General features: G+C 38.0%; 2 protein-coding genes across 3 annotated transcripts; one reads left to right on the top strand and one right to left on the bottom strand.

Moving 5' to 3' along the window:
- Nucleotides 1–4,373: 4,373 nt before the first annotated feature.
- On the top strand, nucleotides 4,374–16,959 carry bnip2 (BCL2 interacting protein 2). 2 transcript variants are annotated; one of them, XM_022754561.1, is made up of 11 exons: nucleotides 4,374–5,446; nucleotides 8,184–8,279; nucleotides 8,417–8,484; nucleotides 9,045–9,221; nucleotides 10,966–11,148; nucleotides 11,362–11,464; nucleotides 11,543–11,674; nucleotides 11,778–11,864; nucleotides 11,955–12,053; nucleotides 13,160–13,195; nucleotides 15,510–16,959. In XM_022754561.1, the coding sequence occupies exons 1-11, from the start codon at nucleotides 5,079–5,081 to the stop codon at nucleotides 15,565–15,567; spliced, it is 1,407 nt and encodes a 468-aa protein (XP_022610282.1). In that variant the 5' UTR covers nucleotides 4,374–5,078; the 3' UTR covers nucleotides 15,568–16,959. The 2 variants fall into 2 exon arrangements, with proteins under 2 accessions (XP_022610282.1, XP_022610283.1); XM_022754562.1 differs by lacking the exon at nucleotides 13,160–13,195.
- A 564-nt stretch (nucleotides 16,960–17,523) lies between these two features.
- Nucleotides 17,524–19,029, bottom strand: gcnt3 (glucosaminyl (N-acetyl) transferase 3, mucin type). The gene has a single exon (XM_022754731.1). It carries the CDS (start codon nucleotides 18,973–18,975, stop codon nucleotides 17,686–17,688), a length of 1,290 nt encoding a protein of 429 aa, XP_022610452.1. The 5' UTR covers nucleotides 18,976–19,029; the 3' UTR covers nucleotides 17,524–17,685.
- Between the last annotated feature and the right edge of the window lie 350 nt (nucleotides 19,030–19,379).

The following is a 19,379-nucleotide window of genomic DNA, read 5'->3' as shown; positions in this document are numbered from 1 at the left end:
CCTTGCCATCATTCACAGAGGTAATGATCTCTGTCTGGCTCAGAAGTAAGTAACAGTCTGCCCACAGGTTAGTGAGGGCATGACACAGCGTCGCTGACAAAGTTGAACTTGGACAGATGAGCACAGGTCAGTACACTGCTATATTTTTTTGATACATTTAATAGGCAATTTAATAAAGATTAGAATATATTGTAAAACCTAGGGTTCATGAAGTTTTTAAGTAAGAGGTGAGCAGCCATGGACATTTTTAGATTTTTCCTTATGATCCAGGAATAATGTGGAGTAGCTGCAGAGCAAGATGACTGCAAAACTAATAAAGAAAAAGTCCTATATGTCATTACACCATGGCATTATTTATGAACACACAGACAAGTGTTCACAATGAGCGCATATTGTAAATGATGGTGTAGATGATCAAAATGGAGGCAGCTGTTGAGAGGAAGCAGTCAAAGATCTAGCTCCACTCAATTATCTTTAGCAGGATAATTAATCAATTCAGTATGCACATCCAAGTCTCAGAGGCGTCTTTGAGATAATTGTTCTCATTGACTTGAATAATTATTTGTTTGCTGATTTAATTATTTTCGCATTTGGAAAACAAATGAACGTGTGCTGGTACATACTCCATTTTTTTTTCTTTTGATTTTGGTAGGTGAAATTCATAAAATGTACTGTAGGTGTGAGCATCAGACTAAAACTATGATGTTACGATAAATCCTGATTCACAGTGTCTCGTGAGAAATTAACTGCAACCATATTCACAATTTATGAGTGTTTTTTCTTTTCTAGAACCCTAACCTCAACTTGAAGAAGGTCAATAAAACATGAATTGTTTCTGCCTCGTGGCATCAATACAAACTACACTGAATCAAAGGCTAATATTTCTCAGCTATGAGGTCAGCCCTGGGTTACAGACAAAGTGTCTTCACACAATGACTGGCGTGTTGAAAACAATCGTCGGAGTCCTCAGTTCACACCATTATGAGTATGAATGAGACCTTATGGCTACTGCAGCAAATAGAACAAATTATGAGGGCCATTTTAATGGCACTCACTTGTATTTATCATGCCGTTTTAAATGTTTTGCTCATTTGTTTCCATTAAATATTTCATCTTCCCTTAAATATTCATTTAACTTCCTCTTTAAATTTTTTACCAGTCTCTTTGCAGTTGCTATCTTCTTGCCTCCCTTTTAGGCTTTGCAATCATAAATAATTATTCATCTACACCCAGAAAGAGATTGCATAAAACATGCACATGAATCCTTTTTGTCTTTTCTCATTAGTGATATACTTCGAGTAGCCTAAATACTTCCCGCTACCCCACTTATGGAAATTGGTTGGAGAACCTTCCTAATGATTCTGCTTCACAAATAGGTTATGCCTCCATCTCTGATCTTAACGTTCATCCCTCCTTTCATCACAAAAGGAGGGGTCTGCGACAGCATCTGCACTGAGATCTGGAGTTCCTGTATTACTTTTAAAAAGGAAGGAATCGGATGCATCCTGAATCAGACAATGCTACTTTAGATTTTAACTACTAGGCTACGGTGAAACTTATTCTGGTGCCAGTGTGCTAAAAATCTCCTTATTACCATATTTAATCATATTTTGCATTTTCAATTCATCACCAAACATCTGGATGAATAACTTAAAATATAAAGATGAGATAAATTTCAAATCAAAAGTCTTCATCAAATTCCCATTTTTATGCTTAGCTTTTTTCCCCCAAAATTTAGGATATCCGGCTGTTAACTTTCTAGAAATATTTAGGATAAATTCTTCTATCCCTGCTACATGTTATGCTACAGCCTGGCTCAACAGATTTTTCTTGGCTAAACAGGCAACATTTGTCTTAATTTGTTAGATAATTGCAACATGACTCATTAGCAAACAGCACCATGGTGGAAGGTAGAGGGGAAGCATAAACTCTCAATTTGACTGGATTATCCTTTTGTGATGAGGCCTAATGATCCAACAGAGTAAATAGCAATGTGTTAATTAGAAATCACACTGAATGATCTGCTGCACACTGAGGAGGTATTAACCAAGCAGCATCATTATATTAGATCTATGGGTGTCTTTTCTTTTTTTACCATGAGGTCTGAGAATAAAATGGCAATTATAATTATCCCCAAAAGAGAAATTATAGTGCATTTGTTGCAGCTGACTCACTTCTGTCTGGAAGTGAGTGTTGCTGAAAGGTCTTAAAACTAAATAATCTAATATGCTCGCTTCTGTCTGGACGCATTCATCAATAAGGCCTGCAAGAATATCACTATTTAAAAAAAGTGTATTGAAAATGTATTTATTTCTCAATCACACAGAATTTGCTAAATTCAGATAAATAAGCCTAAGTTAAAACTGGTTCTCATGATTATAATCGTTTTGAAAAAAAAATCTCCTAATTATGTCTCAGACAGTTTGCTTTTCACAAGGGTTTGAGCTATGGCAGATTTTTTTTTTTTTTTATAAAATCAAGATAGATCCCCAGACTGCATCATTAAAGTAAGCATTTGCCTCCACCTAGTGGCAAAGATTACACACTGATAGTGTAGTGAAAATCAGACTCAAATTATATTGGTAAAAACAAGCATAATTAACCACACATTACATTACATGTAATCAAACAATTAAAAATCTGATATTTTTATGCTCTTAAATACAACCAATATATCTGTACATGTTTACCCACAGCCATCTCAGAGAAAAAAGTCCACACTCTTCAGAAACAGTTAATCACAGATTTATAACTCCAGCCTATATGTGCACTGCCAAAATACACTGACAGTACTACTAGCCCTGGTCTCACACATGCACTAGGCTACACTGTGGAGTTCTGCTCTCATTTTGATACTTACACATTTGCAATCGTAATGGGCAATACTTATAGACCTCCAGTAGCAGAAGAATGCTGATCTTTTACTTAATTACAAGTAGCAAATACTATAATGTAAAAACTCTGCTACAAGTAAAAGTCCTGTTTTTAAATTTTACTTCAGTAAAATTATAGAAGTATTAGCAACATTACTATTACTATTTGTTATGCAGAATGGACCCTATAATATATTTTATATAGTTGGATTATTATTACTGATTAGTCAAATGTATGCAGCATGTTAATGTTGTTACTAGTCAAGGTAAGGTTAATTTTCACAACTTTATACTGTTGGGTTGTTTAACTAATAACAGTTACAGTTAGCAAAGTAAAATGTGCAACTCTGAAATTAAGTTAACAACAAGTACAAATTAGCACAACATTATAATATTCAAATAAGTAGCTTCCCTAAAAACTGAAAGCAATTTTTTGTGAGTATGGCTACATTACTTCAGTAAATGTACTTTCCACTGTGAACCCAACACAACATCCACCACAGGAACAGACCTATTACTACAACTCACAATAAGTATAATTAATACCATAGCTATCCCTGCTTGTTATATGGAATCACAAAGCTGCAGTCACTATTTTGCAGATTAATAATGGAAATTTAACTTGGAAAGCCAACCCAACACTTCAAAACATCAACAAATGATCACTTCCATTGTCAGCAGAGGGCAGTGAAACCTTGCTGAGGCAGTGATGCCTCCACAGTTCATGGTAGGACCAAGACTGGCAGGGGTGCCAGGTTTGCTCATAGAGCAGTGAGAACCATTAGCAGTGTTGAGGAAGCTACTTTGAAAGCATATCTTTGCAAGCTACCACTTACTTCACACTGGAAGAAGTTGAAACACAGCAAACTACGCCAGGAAGAAATATAGTTTAGTTAACTAAAGCTACTTAGAAAAAGCACAATCCACGGGGGCATGGGTATCCTTCACAGTAGTCAAGACGAAAGAAAAATGAGGCAGGGATGGTCAAAGGTGGTTCAATACAGTGGAGAAGCAATGGCAAAATAAAAAAACAAATCATTCCTCTCTTTTCATGACCAAAAGCGCTTATAGTTTCAGTAGTTAACATGCAAAAATGGCAACAATAGACATATGAATGTAGTTGAACTAACAACAAGCTACTGCAAAATGTTTAATTACATGTACTTCACTACTTCCCAACACTAAATATTAAACTCATATATTATCTGTTAATCTTTATCATAGCCTCTAAATGTAGTTATGTGACATATTTTGAAATACAGCTGGGGAAAATTTTACTTTATCAACTTTGTTTTGAACGTTTTAACTTGAGATACTGAAAATACGTGATATCTTTGGAATATTCTAACATAGTAAAATGATGCAGTGAAAAACGTTATTATTAAGAGTATAAGAGTAATTGTGTGTGCTTTCGTGGGCTTTGTGATTGAGAGTTTGCAGTAGAAAGTTCAGATACGAACCTGAGGGAGACACAACTGGCAACTCCATAGAAGGCTGGCTACCTCTAGCTGGAATCGTAATTACAGAATGCTTCAGTTAGCTAGCGTCGTTAGCAAACAACAGTGTTCTGTCTTTACATTGCGGAGATTGTTGCTGGAAGACCCTGGCTATTTAAATCAGCGGATACTCAATTAGTACTGTACATGGATCCATGGAACGGTTGTCCTAATGTTCTGTCGTAGGTGACAACTGCCTTGTCTTGATTTTATGGATAACAGCCGGCGTCAAGTGGACAACATTAGCCTCTTTTTCTGTGGCTAAATTAGCTAACTGTAGCCCATTAGCTACCGTGACCAACGTGTGTTAACGTTCGCAGGAGACCAGTCTAACTTGGAGGAAGGAAGGAAGGAAACAAACCGATAAGTCGGATCACCGCTGCTTATGCAAAGCTAGCGCAGTTTTTGGGCTCCCGAGTTCACACCGTGACGCATTTAGAAAAGGTGACTATCTGTGCACCCTGTGTGACATTTCACACTATTTGGTTAATAAGATATGCTGTTAGTTGGCGTAGCTAACTGTCAACAACAGTCCTCCCGGCTAGCTGTACAGGGGGAAAGAGCTAACACGCTAGCCACAAACTCTTAAAGGAGTTGTATAAGTTAGATTTAGCCATCTGACTAATTTAGATAACTTGCAAACGGCCTTTTCAGACGTTTCACAGAGCGGACTCTTCACTCTGATCCGCTTTGGCGACAAGAAAAACATATGGCATCGGATGTGATTGAGAGTGAAGCGGTGTTGAAGGGTGTAAGTGATATGAATTTGAACAATAGCAGCCCAGATTTTGTCACACCCAGGAAGAGTCATGAGGAGCTGGGGAACGGACAGACTTCCAGTCCCTCGTCTTCTGGGGTGTCTGGAGAAGGTGACGAGGAAGAATTGGAGGAATTACAAAATAGCACAGCTCCTATGGTTGGAAATGGCGAAGAGGCACTTCAAGAAAGTCTAACCAAAACAAGTGGTACGCCACAGGAAAGAACAACTCCAGACAATGAGCAGAAACAGCCGGGAGCAAGGAGCTCTACCCCAGTGAACCTTCCCCAGCCACGCTCACCATCTGGACCCACTGGAAGGTCTGTATGTGTACATTTGAATGTTTAGCCTACGTGCTGGCGATAATTTTAGCTAGCTTCTGGTTTCATCTCTTCATTACAAGAATGCTGTTCTCCCAAACTCCAGCACCTGATCCAAATGACTGGCTATATTCAAGTGAATTTTTTCTACTGTACTTCATTTGAAAGTTCTTAGGCAGGCCAGCGATCCTCTAGCGTTATTGCTAATCCCAGTGCTAATTGTTAATATTTGCTTTATTTGACTAAAATTCGAGGACATGTCGTTTTGCAAACCCTATGGCATTCCCCCATATGTAGACTGGTTAGAAAAGCAAGTAAAGCAGCAAGCTAGACCTAGGCTGGTATGACATTTATTTCCTGAACATTATAGACGGGGTCGACACAATAACAGGAATACGCTGAGTTTCATGTTATTTTGTCATCTGTGGACACAAGCTAATAAGATTATGTGACATTATAATGCAATCTAATACAATAGCACTGTAGGTTTGTACATCAAAAATAACCACTGGGTAAAGTCAGACTTCTCTAACTAAATAAACTGTCACTAAATCTAAACAAATAAAAGGAAACTAAGCTTCAGAAATGTATTATGTTGTAGGTCTAGTTAATGGACTGCATGATATTGTACAAGTGTGACTGTCAATATCTCAAGTGTCTGTAGGTTATAGTAAGTAACATCTGTGGACAGCTCAGCAACCTCATATACACAGAGCAACACATGGCGGACCTTTGACAAACTTATAAAGAAGATGACTCTGTGCAAAAAAGAGTGGATCCTATAATTGAAGTAAGTATATGAGAAGGGTAACACCTGGACAGCAGTACAGACTGATCTTATGATCCTGATCTGTAATCAAAATCTATACACAGATTTGCAGTTGTCTTGACATCTCTTTAAAGAAGTTAGCATAAAATATTGTCACATGCGAACTGTGTTGATGGAAGCCTTAACCAAGAAGTGTCAACATAATCACAATGTTTCCAAACCATCCACCATTGATGTGCTTCTTCATTCAGTTCATCATTAAGTGCATTGTCATTATAGTTTTAAAACTGTCATTTATTTTTTTCTTTTCCATTGAACTCCCTAATGTGGCTGATTCCACTTACATGCAGCCAGGTCCCAAGTGCACTTTGACTGCAAGAATTCCTTTTCAGGAAACCACATTCCTGTGGCACTCATACCTCTCTCAGTTGGATTTGAAATGTAATGTGGGGATTAGTGCTATACATAAGCAAACAGCTAAACTGATACATTATGAAATGTTGAGTACTAAATGCCCAGAATGTTTGTGTGTCTGGGAGCACAAATACAGTCGTGCATGTGATTAATGCAGCAAAGGGAGCTCTGTACAGCAAAGATATAGATACCATGATCGGCATTAGTAAGTAGCCTTTTGGTTTATAAACTAAGCCCTTAACACAAGCTTGTAAGCTTTTCAAGAAGCCAGTGATCTGATTATGTGGCCAGCTGCAAGCCTAAAGTCTCGAGGACACACTCATGCAGCATGCAACATGCATCAGCTATGTATAATTTGTGATTAGCACTGCAACACAAATCATCTGTCCAGTAGCTGGTGCAATGAAGGTTTCATGGTTGTTTTCTTCTCATGTTAAAGTATGTGGCTTGTTTAGAAAAGGTAATAAGCCCTTATCACCTGTGAGGACTACTGTGATGGTAAAGAACAACATACTACTTAGTATATAGACAAACAAGGGTTTTCCCTCGCTTAATGAGGTGGAAAGTAAGGGTAGGATTGACCACAGCAAAATGAAAAGTGGTTACTTACCCTTTATTTTACAGAAAGTATTGGAAGTTTATAATATAGCCAAAGACACTTTCTCCCAAATATTGGGTTTATGTTCAGAATTACACTTCAGACAGAATTCAGATAGAATTATACTTCAGACAATATTTCTAGCTGTGAGACCAAAAACTATTTTTCAAGCATTTTTAAACCAAAGATTGTGCTTAAATGTTGCAAAATGTGCTTGACAGGGGACATGGTCATCTGTCATGTCGTGCGCATTGTGACCAAAATCTTATGTAAAGTGATGCAAATTGATTTTGGGTGTTACTGACAAAGTTGTCACTGAGCCAGTTTATATGAACAATTATAAATTTGTTTGCCTACCAGAGGAAAGGTATTATGAACCATAGACATCAGCAGAGCATATAATGATACATTGAGACACTGATAAACTGAGTTGTTTTGGAAAACTCAATAAAACCAAATTAACCCCTTCTTTAAAAAATCTCCTATGTATCTTTCTTCAGTATTGTTTAGCATTTTCTTAACAGAATCTACCATATTTACAACACAAAGACCCTTATTTGCAGGGTTTACTATCATGCTTTTTTGCTGCTTGAGTCAATTGAGTAAAAATGTGTCTGTTATGTTTTAATATTCCATCACTGTTCATGTCCATATCCAAGAACTACATAAAGGTTTTAGTATCTGAGGTATTAACCTAAGAACAAAGATTGCCCTTGACTCTTGGTAGATCAATACAATTTCAACGTTTCCCCCATAATCCTTTGAGGATTGTACAAGTCACAAGCAAGTGTTGACAGATAACCAATTGTATGTGTTTGGATTTTGTTTGTCACGGATAATCTTTGCTTGCCCTGCTCTGGTTCCTTAATACATTTGTAGTACAAGAGAGTCTTTTAGCAATTACAGATCATTAAACATAAAAGATGGCATAACCTTTTTTGTGTTTTCTTTCCCAGCCTGGAGCGCCAAGAGTCAGTCGCCACAACAGAAGCCCGCCTAAGAATGGAAGGAGTTGAACTTAAGGAAGAGTGGCAGGATGAGGACTTTCCACGGTATTGTGTTTATACATGTAATGTTGTAAATTATCTATGGATCATGGCTAAAAGCATTCTATCACATTCTTGTGTTTTGAAAGTCACATAAACTATACACCTACTGAAGACTTGATCACCTCATGTTTGATCATTAGGCCCCTACCAGAGGAGGAGGAGCTTGAAGATGAGCTTTTTGCTGGGACCTCTGAAGACAGAGACCCCGGTAATGAAAACAGAATAGTATATGGTGCATTACTGCTGTGACACAGGACAATATTAAAGGACATTTTTTCGAGTCTATCTACAAACTCACATGCCCCACATGTCTGTTGGGAGAGCAACTGGTTGCTGTAATCATTCCTGTCCATTCTTGTTTGATCTTGCTTGTGCAAAAAATGCATTTGAATGTTCAGCCAAAACTAATCTTAGGCTTCAGCAGTCTGACCAGTTAGCCAGTTCAAAAGAGTATGCTCCAACACAGTATTTTAATACAAAATCTGCTTGGACAGCGTTTTCTTTGCTTAGCTCGAGTGCGGGGAGAGTAACACAAAAAGGGAATTACGTAGTAAAGACTAGCACTGGAAGATAGCACTTGGTTTGTATAACCCAGACTATTGAAGCCTCGCAAGCACTCTGGATTTTGTCACCAGTCTCTTAAGTTAGAGATGCAATGGGAAAAGATTTCTTCATTTGCATATGAGTATTTTTTTTTATAATAGATTGAAAGAAACTGAACCTCTATAACAAACAGTATGACTACTAATGTCTTGGTATCTACCCTAGGCTATGTAATGGACCATGGCAAGAAGGCAAAGAAAAAGCTTGCAGCTCCGGACATCAGTCTGACACTTGATCGCAGTGAAGGTTCTCTTCTCTCTGATGAGCTGGATGACAGTACAGAGCTGGACCTTGATGACATTGATACACCCTCAGACAACAGCAATGAGTTTGAATGGGAAGGTAAGGACCTTATATCATCCGGTGACAATGATAACAGTTTACATCCTAGAATATATTTAAACCCTATTTGTTCCAGATTTTTTTGTTGATACTGAAGTCCAAAAAGTAAAGTTGACTTGATGAGGTGGGAGAAGGAAAGATACTTTCAAATACCAGTTTATGGTGACGTAATTTATTTCTGAAAAGATTTATCCTTCTTGGGTTTATTCATTGGCTTGTAACACAAAAGCAAGTGTGTTATCAAACCAGTCTTTTATGTCCTGGTTCCATTGGCATTTTCTATCCTTGATTTTACAAGTTAAGGCTGACTGCCTAAAGTGTAGTTAAAATATGCTTTGTTGTTTTTGTGTTTCCACACTGCTGCCTTCCTCTTTTTCACTTGGAAGAATTGTTTCCATTCTCTGCCTGGAAACAGGCTGCAGGCCAGCAACAGGTTTCTCTCTTCCCTGTGGTAAGGTTTCCTGGACAGCCCATGTTTTTTTTTCTGCCAGCCATGAGTCAATCAACCTATATTGTCCAGATTATTTCGTTCAGACAAATCATGGGATGTGTCATGTTTCATACCTTTACATTTTCAGTCAACATTTTTGTGCATGATATTTTTCCTTTCCCTGATTATTCCTGCATTTGAGAAAACAATCAATATGAACTTGGTTAAGAATTGGTTTAATAAGTACTCTAATGGTGCAGTTATCAAATAGGAGCCATTTTAACATTTGCTACATGTGTGCTGTTTTATGATTAGTCATTCATTGTGTAACATTTTACAGGATGTCACACATCACAAGAAATTGCACCATAGATAAATACATCATAGTGTGATAAAAAATATATGCCTAATTAATTTAGCCCATAATTGCACATATTGCATTTACATTTTAAATGATTCATTTGGTGCACAATTTCATAAACAATAAACATCTTGGTTATTTTCAACCTCAATGTCCAACAGTCAGAGACCACTTTCCAATTCACTTGAATGGGTTGCTTTAGATACATGACACATGAGTGTATGCTTTACATACATGATTCACTCGAATGGGAAAGTGGTCTCAGACTTTGGGACCCCACTGTATGTGGATCACACAGTGCTCCAAACAAGAAACGCAGATCAATGTGTTTGATTCAGTATATGTAGGAAATTGGCCGCTCACAGAACGATCCTCGTTGTTGTGATTTTGTTCCATAATTCCCTTTTCAGTTCTGCCTGTTGCATGCTTTACGTATATGATCATTTGAACACTGTGCTTCATGTCTTTATGATGAGCAGACCTTGTGCGCATCATGCAGCTGTACATCAAACAGATGCTCAGAATTCCTCATTGTGTCACCAGTGCTGCATCACTGTGAATTGAAAGATTTATTTTTTATTATACCCTGACATGACAGGCTTATGCAGTACACTATAATTGCAGGGTGTCTCCCATTAAATTTTAGATTTTTCCCAGGAAAATGCTGACCTAAGAGAAGGGGACACATGGAAGTCAAGGTGTGATTGTTGGTGTTGATTGGAGAGAAAGCATGCCATCCAAATACAGGAGATAAATGCACAAAATAAATAAATGTAATGTTACTGCCCACTGATTAAAATGCATGTGATTGAAAAGGTAAATAATGAATAATTGACTGATCTGAAAATTACATCAAGTATTTGATCAAAATGGAGCTAATTTGGCAAGGCAACCCCCAGAATCAATAGCTACAATATCCAAGCTGTGGGTTTAAAATGCCTCTTCTCCTTTAGACGACCTCCCTAAGCCGAAAACCACAGAACTACTACAGAAAGGTGTGGAGTCAGTTCAGGAGTACTCAGCCTTGGAGGAGAGGGAGGAGGGTCGACGCTGGAGGGTGTTTCGTATCGGAGACCAGGAACACAGAGTGGACATGAAGGCCATTGAACCTTACAAGAGGGTTATCAGCCATGGAGGTCGGTGGCATTACATATATTATGGCACAGTCACATAAATCCAGTCATTTTAAGTAGTATTTATGTAGTATACTTAAGTGTATTACATTTGTGTTTTTGATAAGTGTGTGTATTCAAAATAAGAAGTAAAAGAAATGTTATGAACAGTTTTGATGATGAAAAAGTGTTTTGAAACTGGAACATCAATTTTTGATGTCTGATTTTTCACTGCAGGTTACTATGGAGATGGCTTGAATGCCATAATTGTGTTTGCTGTGTGCTTTATGCCTGAGAGCAATCAACCAAATTACAGATACATCATGGACAATTTATTCAAGTGAGTGTTTGTTTGAATTCCTTCGGCCTTGTGAGTGAACATTTTAGAGCCATCACTAATGGGGTTTTCCTTTCACAGGTATGTCATCGGCACACTGGAGCTTTTGGTTGCTGAGAACTATATGATAGTGTATTTGAATGGGGCAACGTCTAGGAAAAAGATGCCGACTGTCGGCTGGCTCAGAAAGTGTTATCAGCAGATCGATAGGAGGTGAGTTTCAGTGGTCACAACACTCAAAACAAGTAGAAACAGCATCATTATATTCATGGTTTGATTTAAATTTTTAACGGCTCATCTCACTCTTTTTTTATAGGTTAAGGAAGAACTTGAAGTCTTTGATAATTGTTCATCCCTCTTGGTTTATTCGCACCCTGCTGGCACTCACAAAACCTTTCATAAGGTAACATAATGTTTCAGGTCATTATAATGATAAAATAAGGATTGTCTAGGGTAACCTTCAGAGTCTGACATTTTATTCTTCTCTTCACAGCTCCAAATTTAGCCAGAAAATCAAGTATGTGTACAGCTTGGCAGACCTTGCAGAGCTCGTTCCAATGGAGTATGTGTCCATACCAGATTGTATCAAACAGTAAGTGTATTTCACTCAACCACATCTTCAGCACTTTTCAAGCTCAGTTTCACAAGACTTGATACATATGGCAGTTAAAATGTATGTATACTGTATGCCAGTTAAAATTATATGGGTGATAGACATATTGTTTTGAAAAATCGTGGTGGTTCCCAGATGAGGGGGAGTTGTTTTTTTTCTATATTTTACAACTATAAACCATCGGGCAGAGAAAGTATACATGGCTGCTTACGTGAATTAGTAAATAAAGGAACCGTGACCACATAGGTATAGGCTGCCTTCTAACCTCCTCTTCAGCAGATTTCATCATGTCCTCACAGGACTTGGTTCAATACATAGCTGAAACAACTCCGCAAAATTCATTTGACCTGCCTTGTAGTTTTTCCTTTAAGTGGGTCCCAGATTCTAGTAGGCATGGCTGCCTATGTGGCTTAATCATTTTGTGCCCTTACACTATCAACTCTGACTGATCTTGCAAAATTGAATTGCCTTTTGCCAATAGGTGGTGCTACAGCAACACTCTGATTTTCCTGTGTGGCCAGTGTAGACAGGATGTCAATGGTTATGAGTCTGGCTCATTTGAGATTTTGCACAATTTGTCTTCGTTTGAATTAAGTATTTTCCAAAATCATGGATGCTGTCTGCCCAATGCCTATAAGCGTTATCGTCATACTCACACCATGATGATAGAGAAGAGATCCAGGTGCCAACTACAAATATCTAAACATTTCCTTTTGTAAAATAATACATTTGGAGCACAGTTTAGCCTTGGTGGGCAGTATGCACTTTCCAGGTTCTCTTTAAGTGTCACTATTACTGCATCTAAATGTACTTGTCCTCTAAACTGCTGTTAAAGAATACATTATTTTCAAGTGTTTAACCTTTGCTGATGTGCATTAGTATTGAGCTCATGCTGAGAAATTACTCATGCTGTATTCTTCCTTGATGTGGCTTAACCTGAGGCGGATCTTGTATTCTTGTGGCAGTTGAAAAGACCTCAGCACAATACTCATCTTATAAAATGTTTTTGCTTCTTTGGTTGTTTGGTTGCTGTTGGCTGTGTATGTCTCCTTTCCTTAACTCAATTTCCCTACCCTCCTCTTAAGGTTTGACGACGAAAAAAATAGGAAAAACCGTAAAAGGTATATGCACTTTCACCTAGGATCAATCTCAGCATTTTTTTTTTTCATTTGCATTTCACAAAACTAACAACAAAATTATCCGTTGGCTTTTAGAAATGCACCAATACACCTCATTCTGCTTGGTGTTTTTGTATTGGATGATACCTTCTGGCCAAAATCCACTTTCCTCCTCAATGCCCCACATTTTCCTCTTAGTAGATTTAGGACATTCCTAATAAGCAGACTGAGTAGCTGTTTGATTGATTTCCAAAAATAGGTGGCTTGGTCATTGTTTAACTAAATAAATCCCATTTCCAAGCCAGTTCTGTGAAGTTCAGCTCAAAGCCAACTCATTCAATTTCAGCTATCTGTATGTGGCTTAAAATACACCATGTACATTTATAAGGCTTAGTTTTTTGGGGTTTTTTGCAAGATGCTGTTTCTTCACTGTCATGCCGACTCATAAAGATTTATGAATTCATGTGAAGATGTCAGTTTATTGCATTACTACTTTCTGATGTGAAAGTAGGGGCATCAAGTAACACTTACTCGCATGTGTCTTTTTAAAAACCAGGTTTAGAATTTGATGTTTTTGATGGTGGGTAAGTTTGTTCATGTTTGTACAACTGAATGGGGTGGAATTACAAGGAAGTAGCTCGTCTTAGTCACTGTGGTGTGTGGTTGCACTGTAACCATGTCCTCAACGACATGGTTCCCCCTCAGTAACTTGCCCTCACTGAAAACTCAGCTTGTTCACTCTCACAGCTTTTTGCATGACTCACTGCATACCCACTCCCTGCTGATGTTTGGTAATTACCACAAACCTTTGTCAGCCTTGCTCACGGACACAAGAATGTTTTGCTCATTACTGATAAGTAGTGAATGTTCAGTTGATGAGGCTGTTAATTTGCATATATGTCGTGGGATGTAAGAACATAAGAAAAGTGTAAAACCATGCCGTCTTAGAGGGCCCATGGTTTTGTAGAAGAGATGTGGTATTGTGTGTTTTCTCAGTGTATAAAAAACGTCCAATTAATTAGTTGTTCTTAGTTTCTAGGTCGATTGACAAACTTGCCAGACAAATGCACTAAAAACTTACTCATTGCCATGGAGTTCAAGCAATGTCTTTCTGACAGTATTGACAAAAACACAGAAAAGTTTAATGATAGAGAGCTTAAATCTATTACAGGCTAACAATTGCATTAGATTGTTAACAGGTTTGCTTACTTTACAGTATATTATCCCATTATTATTAGTATGAAATCTACCACTTTTGCAGTGTGCTGCAGATAATGAAAGCAGTCTGTACACTGACATGAAGTTTGGTTTTCTACAGTACATATTTAAGTTCACATTAGTGCATTTGTCTTACAAGGTTTCAAGGGAAGTAAGAACCTCATAATAATACAACTGATATTGATGGTTTATATTGCCTAGATCAGTGGTTCCCAACCTGTGGGCCGCAAAGCTATTGCAAGTTGGCCGAAAAATTATTTTGCAAAACAATACAATTTTGGTATAAAAAAAAAATGTATTATAAAAATTAGAAATAAGTAATGTTTATGAATGTTTTAAAATGAAATTAGCTTTAAAAATGTTTAAAAACTCCTTTCATTGTTTTTTTAAGGCCTATCACTGTGATAAGACAATGACAGGAACTTTTATATTGTCACCGCTGGACCACATTTTATACTTTTGCTATCGTTACGTTGCGTTACAAGATTACATCCATGGCGAATCAAAATGTATAGCTGGTTAGCAACAGGAAGAGTTAAAAGCAAAGAGAGTCAAGAGACGGGTGGTGAACTGACAAGTGATTTATCTTTTTGTTTATCTATTAAACAAAAAAGAAAGTCCTGAATGTTCAATCGCTATCATTAAAATAAGAAGTGCTCGGAGAACGTAGTATTTTTCCTCTGTATGGGGTCGGATGTGGGCTACCAACATTTTTGAGATTTTCAAATGGGCCATGAGTTGGAAAAGGTTGGAAACCACTCGCCTAGATATTGTGTGTTCAATAAAAAAGAGCATGCATAATAAATTGGGGAAGTTGTTATGGGTGGAAAATACAAATAGACTTATTTATTTAATTTGTATCAGGAAAATAATTCTGGTAAATCAAAAAAAATCACGCATTGTATTTATAGAAATATTCTCTCACACAAAGAATTTCCTTTGTCACGGTGTAAAGCTCATAATCACATTTCAGGATGTGATTATATGAGAAGTGTGTTTGTGGGCAGTGTAGTGGCCTGTTATTACATATCCCAGCCCTGTTAGATATGATGCCATCACATTGACGCAGACATCTGATGAATATTGAATCTGTTTGCAGGATCGACCAGGACATGCATGGCAAAGTGGAGATCGCAGCTGCCGCTGTTCCAGAGTGACCCTGCTCACACTTTAAGATGTGGAGGGGGAGAACGATGAAGAATGTTCAGAACTGCAGCCACTCTTATGTTTATGTTCTGGGTGACGCGACTGGAGACTTTAGATCTTTGCATCAGGAAAGTGCCTTTTTGAAACTATGCTGCCTGTTACATTGTGGAACTTTTTGCTGTATTTCTGTGTCAAGCAGCTTGATCTTCAGCATTTTTTCCACATGCTGTCTGAAATGTTTTTAATCCTTTTTATTTACTGCCAATATATCATGTCAAACTTAGTTTATTGATGTTCCCTAGTTACTGTTGTATCTACACTTTATTTAAGGCACTCTGTTACAAATGGTTGATGCATGCTCTGCTTTATTACATTTAAATATATATTTATATTCAAAAGGTGACAAAGGAGAGAAATTAATATATTTTTATGGTTGCTCTGATTTTAAACTACATTTTAGGTCTCTGACCCACCCACTGAGTGGCATTTCATAGGACAAGATTTGACAGCACCTTTTTCACTGTTCACTGCTGACGTTCTCTGTTAAAATCCTGCCTGGGGAAAATAAAGTTTTATTTTTTGCCCCTCACTTGAATGTGCCCTCTAACTTGTAGAGGGAGAACATTTGTGAGAACAACAGTCTCAAGCAAAGATGTAGGTCATAACATAACACTATTTCCTCCAAATCAAGTCACGGGCCCTGTTCTTCAAATGTGGCTTAACTAATTCAGGCTAACTGGCTGAAATAATTCTGTTTATTCTCATCCAGCTAATTTGGTTCTTTGAACACAATTTAAGAATTGATTTATTTATCCTGGATGAAGTTATCTTAAATCACAGTGCACTCTTATTTTGAAATAAAAGCAAAATGAGCATAGAAGTGAGACCATGATCTGCATTCGTATGATTGGCTGATCATGTGATTGCAGTTACATGAGGTAGGTGTGGGAGTGGGGACCCTCCCAGCATGCACTGGGGTCTTATTTCATGTTTGTTCCTCTGTTTTTATAGGTGTCATTTTGTTCTACATTGTTCTCCACAATGTTTTCATCACTTCCACTCTTAAACATTACTGGTGAACATGGTTAGACCATGAGCAATGTTGGTAGCTGATTGCTGGCAGTTCACAGTGGACATGCAAGAGATAATCATAAGCCTTCTATTAAAATAAAACCTTCCTGAAATCTCAGTTTTCAGCAAAGTGAGAACTGCAGCTAGTAATAAGTTTAAGTTTTGTGCTTTTACCAGTGGGAATCTTTCAATTGAGTTTACTTCTGTTTGCTCACAGTATATCAAACTATGTTTTGTATATTTTATCATGTATACATATGTGTACCTATAATGTAGGTAAGTATTATGAAAATTTAGTTGTAATTGCAGCAACAAATCATAAAGATTTCTCAATAGCCTGTGTGTTCTCTAAAATCACATTTGTGTAAATCTAAGAAAGCAAGACATGTATATCTGAAAATGAGTTCATGTTTTGGGTTCACCTGAAAACCTGGTCACGATCCAGCTCACTCTCAGTAACCTGCGCTCAGATTTGGACTTGAGGACTGCAGATTTACTTTAAACCAGCTTCGAAGAACCAAAAAGATTCCAGATTCATGCCAAATCATCGACATTCTTCTCTGGATAACTCAGTTAGCCTCGTATGAAGAACAGGCCCATTGATCCATATCTATGCTTTTATTCAATTTAGTGCCTGTTTTGCAGTGGTAACAAGATGGAGATAATTATACAGCAGCACTAAAACTGAATAGCAACCAAAAGGCAAGTAATACAATTATTATAGTTTTTTTTTTTTTTTTTCTTATTGTTTTGAGCTCTTCCTCTTAGAATCCAGTAGATGGCACCACCAGTACAGACTTCATGGAAATCAAATAAATAATGGCATAGAATATAAGAAATATACATAACATGATTTATATAAATTCAGTAACAATACCATTAAAATTCACTGAGCATTATAAAAATTGCATAATATTCTGACAATAATATTGATGGCCACAGAACATAATATTTTGTCAATAATAGGAACAGAATTTGTCAAGACGGTTCAGTAGAAGGTTCTGTATGGATTGCCTTAACATATTTTACATATTTTACATTTCAAATGATTATAAGCATTACAAAGTGGTAGAACATTGATCTGTTATCAGTTGGCTGTGGCCTAAAGCTTTGAAATGCAGTGCTGCCTCCACACATCTAATGGCAACATCATCGATCTCCGGATCAAACTTATTTGCAAAGAGTTGTTGTTGTCTCAGGAGCCACTGGATGTCACCAGCTCCGTACACACAAACAGCTCGTCTGTAAGCACCAGTGCAAGGATCGTACGGGGCTCCTTTTTTAACATCTCCTGCTAAATAGCTCCACTTCACAACACGAGCGAGGGCTTGCATGTCTGACATATCATACTTGATGTTGGCAGGAACTGATCCGGGAACTGAGGGCATCCTCTGTAGAGTGGCCCACAGGTGCTCATCTGGACTGTATGTGTCCTTCTCCCACTCCAGAAGTTTCTGGACCTCTCTGTCCCACATCACGTGTTTCACAAAGGCTCTTGTGACCACAAAGTAGGCATTCCCTGAGAACATGGGGCTGTTAATGGGTGGAGGGCTTTTCCTCTCATTTGTCCGGTCAACAGTGTTGGTGACATTGTGATGATACTGCCAGCGGCCTTTCTTGTACTCATTGGTGGCCTCAGTCTCCATGCTGTTTCTTCCATTCAGGGCCTTCAGGGCATTAACCATCTCTCCATTGGTTTTAAGGGGGAAGTCTGTCCCACAGGTGTTGAGCAGGTACCTCCACTGGATGTGCGAGTTCAGCAGGTCTTTCATGCAGTTCAGATCTGCCTGCACTCGGGACCATGAAGCATATACCACGCTTTCTAATTTACTTGCTACAAACACATTGGGAAGACATGAAATGATAGCCTTCACAGCCTGCTGAAATTCTTTCGAGGATTTTTGGTCCACATGCACGCAGTAGATGTTCTGAGGAGCATAAATAGCTCGTAGAAGTCGCTCAAACATCTCAATCTTCTCATGGATCACCATGGAGTAAGCAATGGGAAAATCCTTCTCCTCTTTACTGAGAGGCACTGTAATGAAACCTCTCTCTTCAATGTAAGCTGGACAGTCCTTTGTCACATTCAGGTAGAAATCCTCAGATAAAAGCTTCCGCTTTTTCCTAGATGCCAGAAGTATTTCTAATTCACTTTTCTTGTCATGTATTTCTCCACTGATGATAGCTGAGCAGCCGGGAAGGTCAGTAGAGAACTGCTGTGGTATTTTGAGATCAGGCATTGACTGCCTGCTTAAGCTAGCTCTCCAAAGGACAAAAGAAAAGGATATACCCATGAGGATGGCACAGAGGGTCCTCCGCAACATCAGGCCCTTCAACAACCCTGTCATCCTTAAAAAAGTCCTGGCTAGTGGTGCCAACAAAACAGGTGGCCTTGTCCTCAATGCAGGTTATAGATTGACCAAATGGGCAAAGGCTGCAGTGCTTCATGTAATAAAGGACTGCAAACTGTATCAACCCTAAAAGGAGGTGTGTCAAACAAAGGTGTGGAAGGGATTTCTTGAGCATACCTACCAATAGTTCCTGAATAGGATCTGATCTCTTGCATGTCCTGGTGGATATATCAACACTTCAAGGATCTTTTTGCTTTGAGTTGTTCCAGTGGACAACACCTTCATGATACACACATCACATTGGTACACTTGGATTATTTTCTATGTAATTTTATGATACTCTACTGTGAAATGACACCATCAGTTATTCTCAGGATAGCCATTGTACAGTAATGTAGCCA

Source organism: Seriola dumerili, unplaced genomic scaffold (genome assembly GCF_002260705.1).
Source record: "Seriola dumerili isolate Sdu_G_001 unplaced genomic scaffold, Sdu_1.0 BDQW01000219.1, whole genome shotgun sequence".
NCBI classification, from domain to species: domain Eukaryota; kingdom Metazoa; phylum Chordata; class Actinopteri; order Carangiformes; family Carangidae; genus Seriola; species Seriola dumerili.
The sequence above is the reverse complement of the archived record's forward strand: the minus strand, read 5'-3'. Positions and strand labels throughout refer to the sequence as shown.

What these genes read in the sequence shown, in the direction of transcription:
- bnip2 (XM_022754561.1), top strand. Translation starts at nt 5,079, where the DNA reads ATGGCATCGGATGTGATTGAGAGTGAAGCGGTGTTGAAGGGTGTAAGT. An exon ending in CTCTGAAGACAGAGACCCCG is followed by an intron (nt 8,485 to 9,044) that starts GTAATGAAAACA and finishes TATCTACCCTAG; the next exon opens with GCTATGTAATGGACCATGGC. An exon ending in CAATGAGTTTGAATGGGAAG is followed by an intron (nt 9,222 to 10,965) that starts GTAAGGACCTTA and finishes CTTCTCCTTTAG; the next exon opens with ACGACCTCCCTAAGCCGAAA.
- gcnt3 (XM_022754731.1), bottom strand. Translation starts at nt 18,975, where the DNA reads ATGACAGGGTTGTTGAAGGGCCTGATGTTGCGGAGGACCCTCTGTGCC.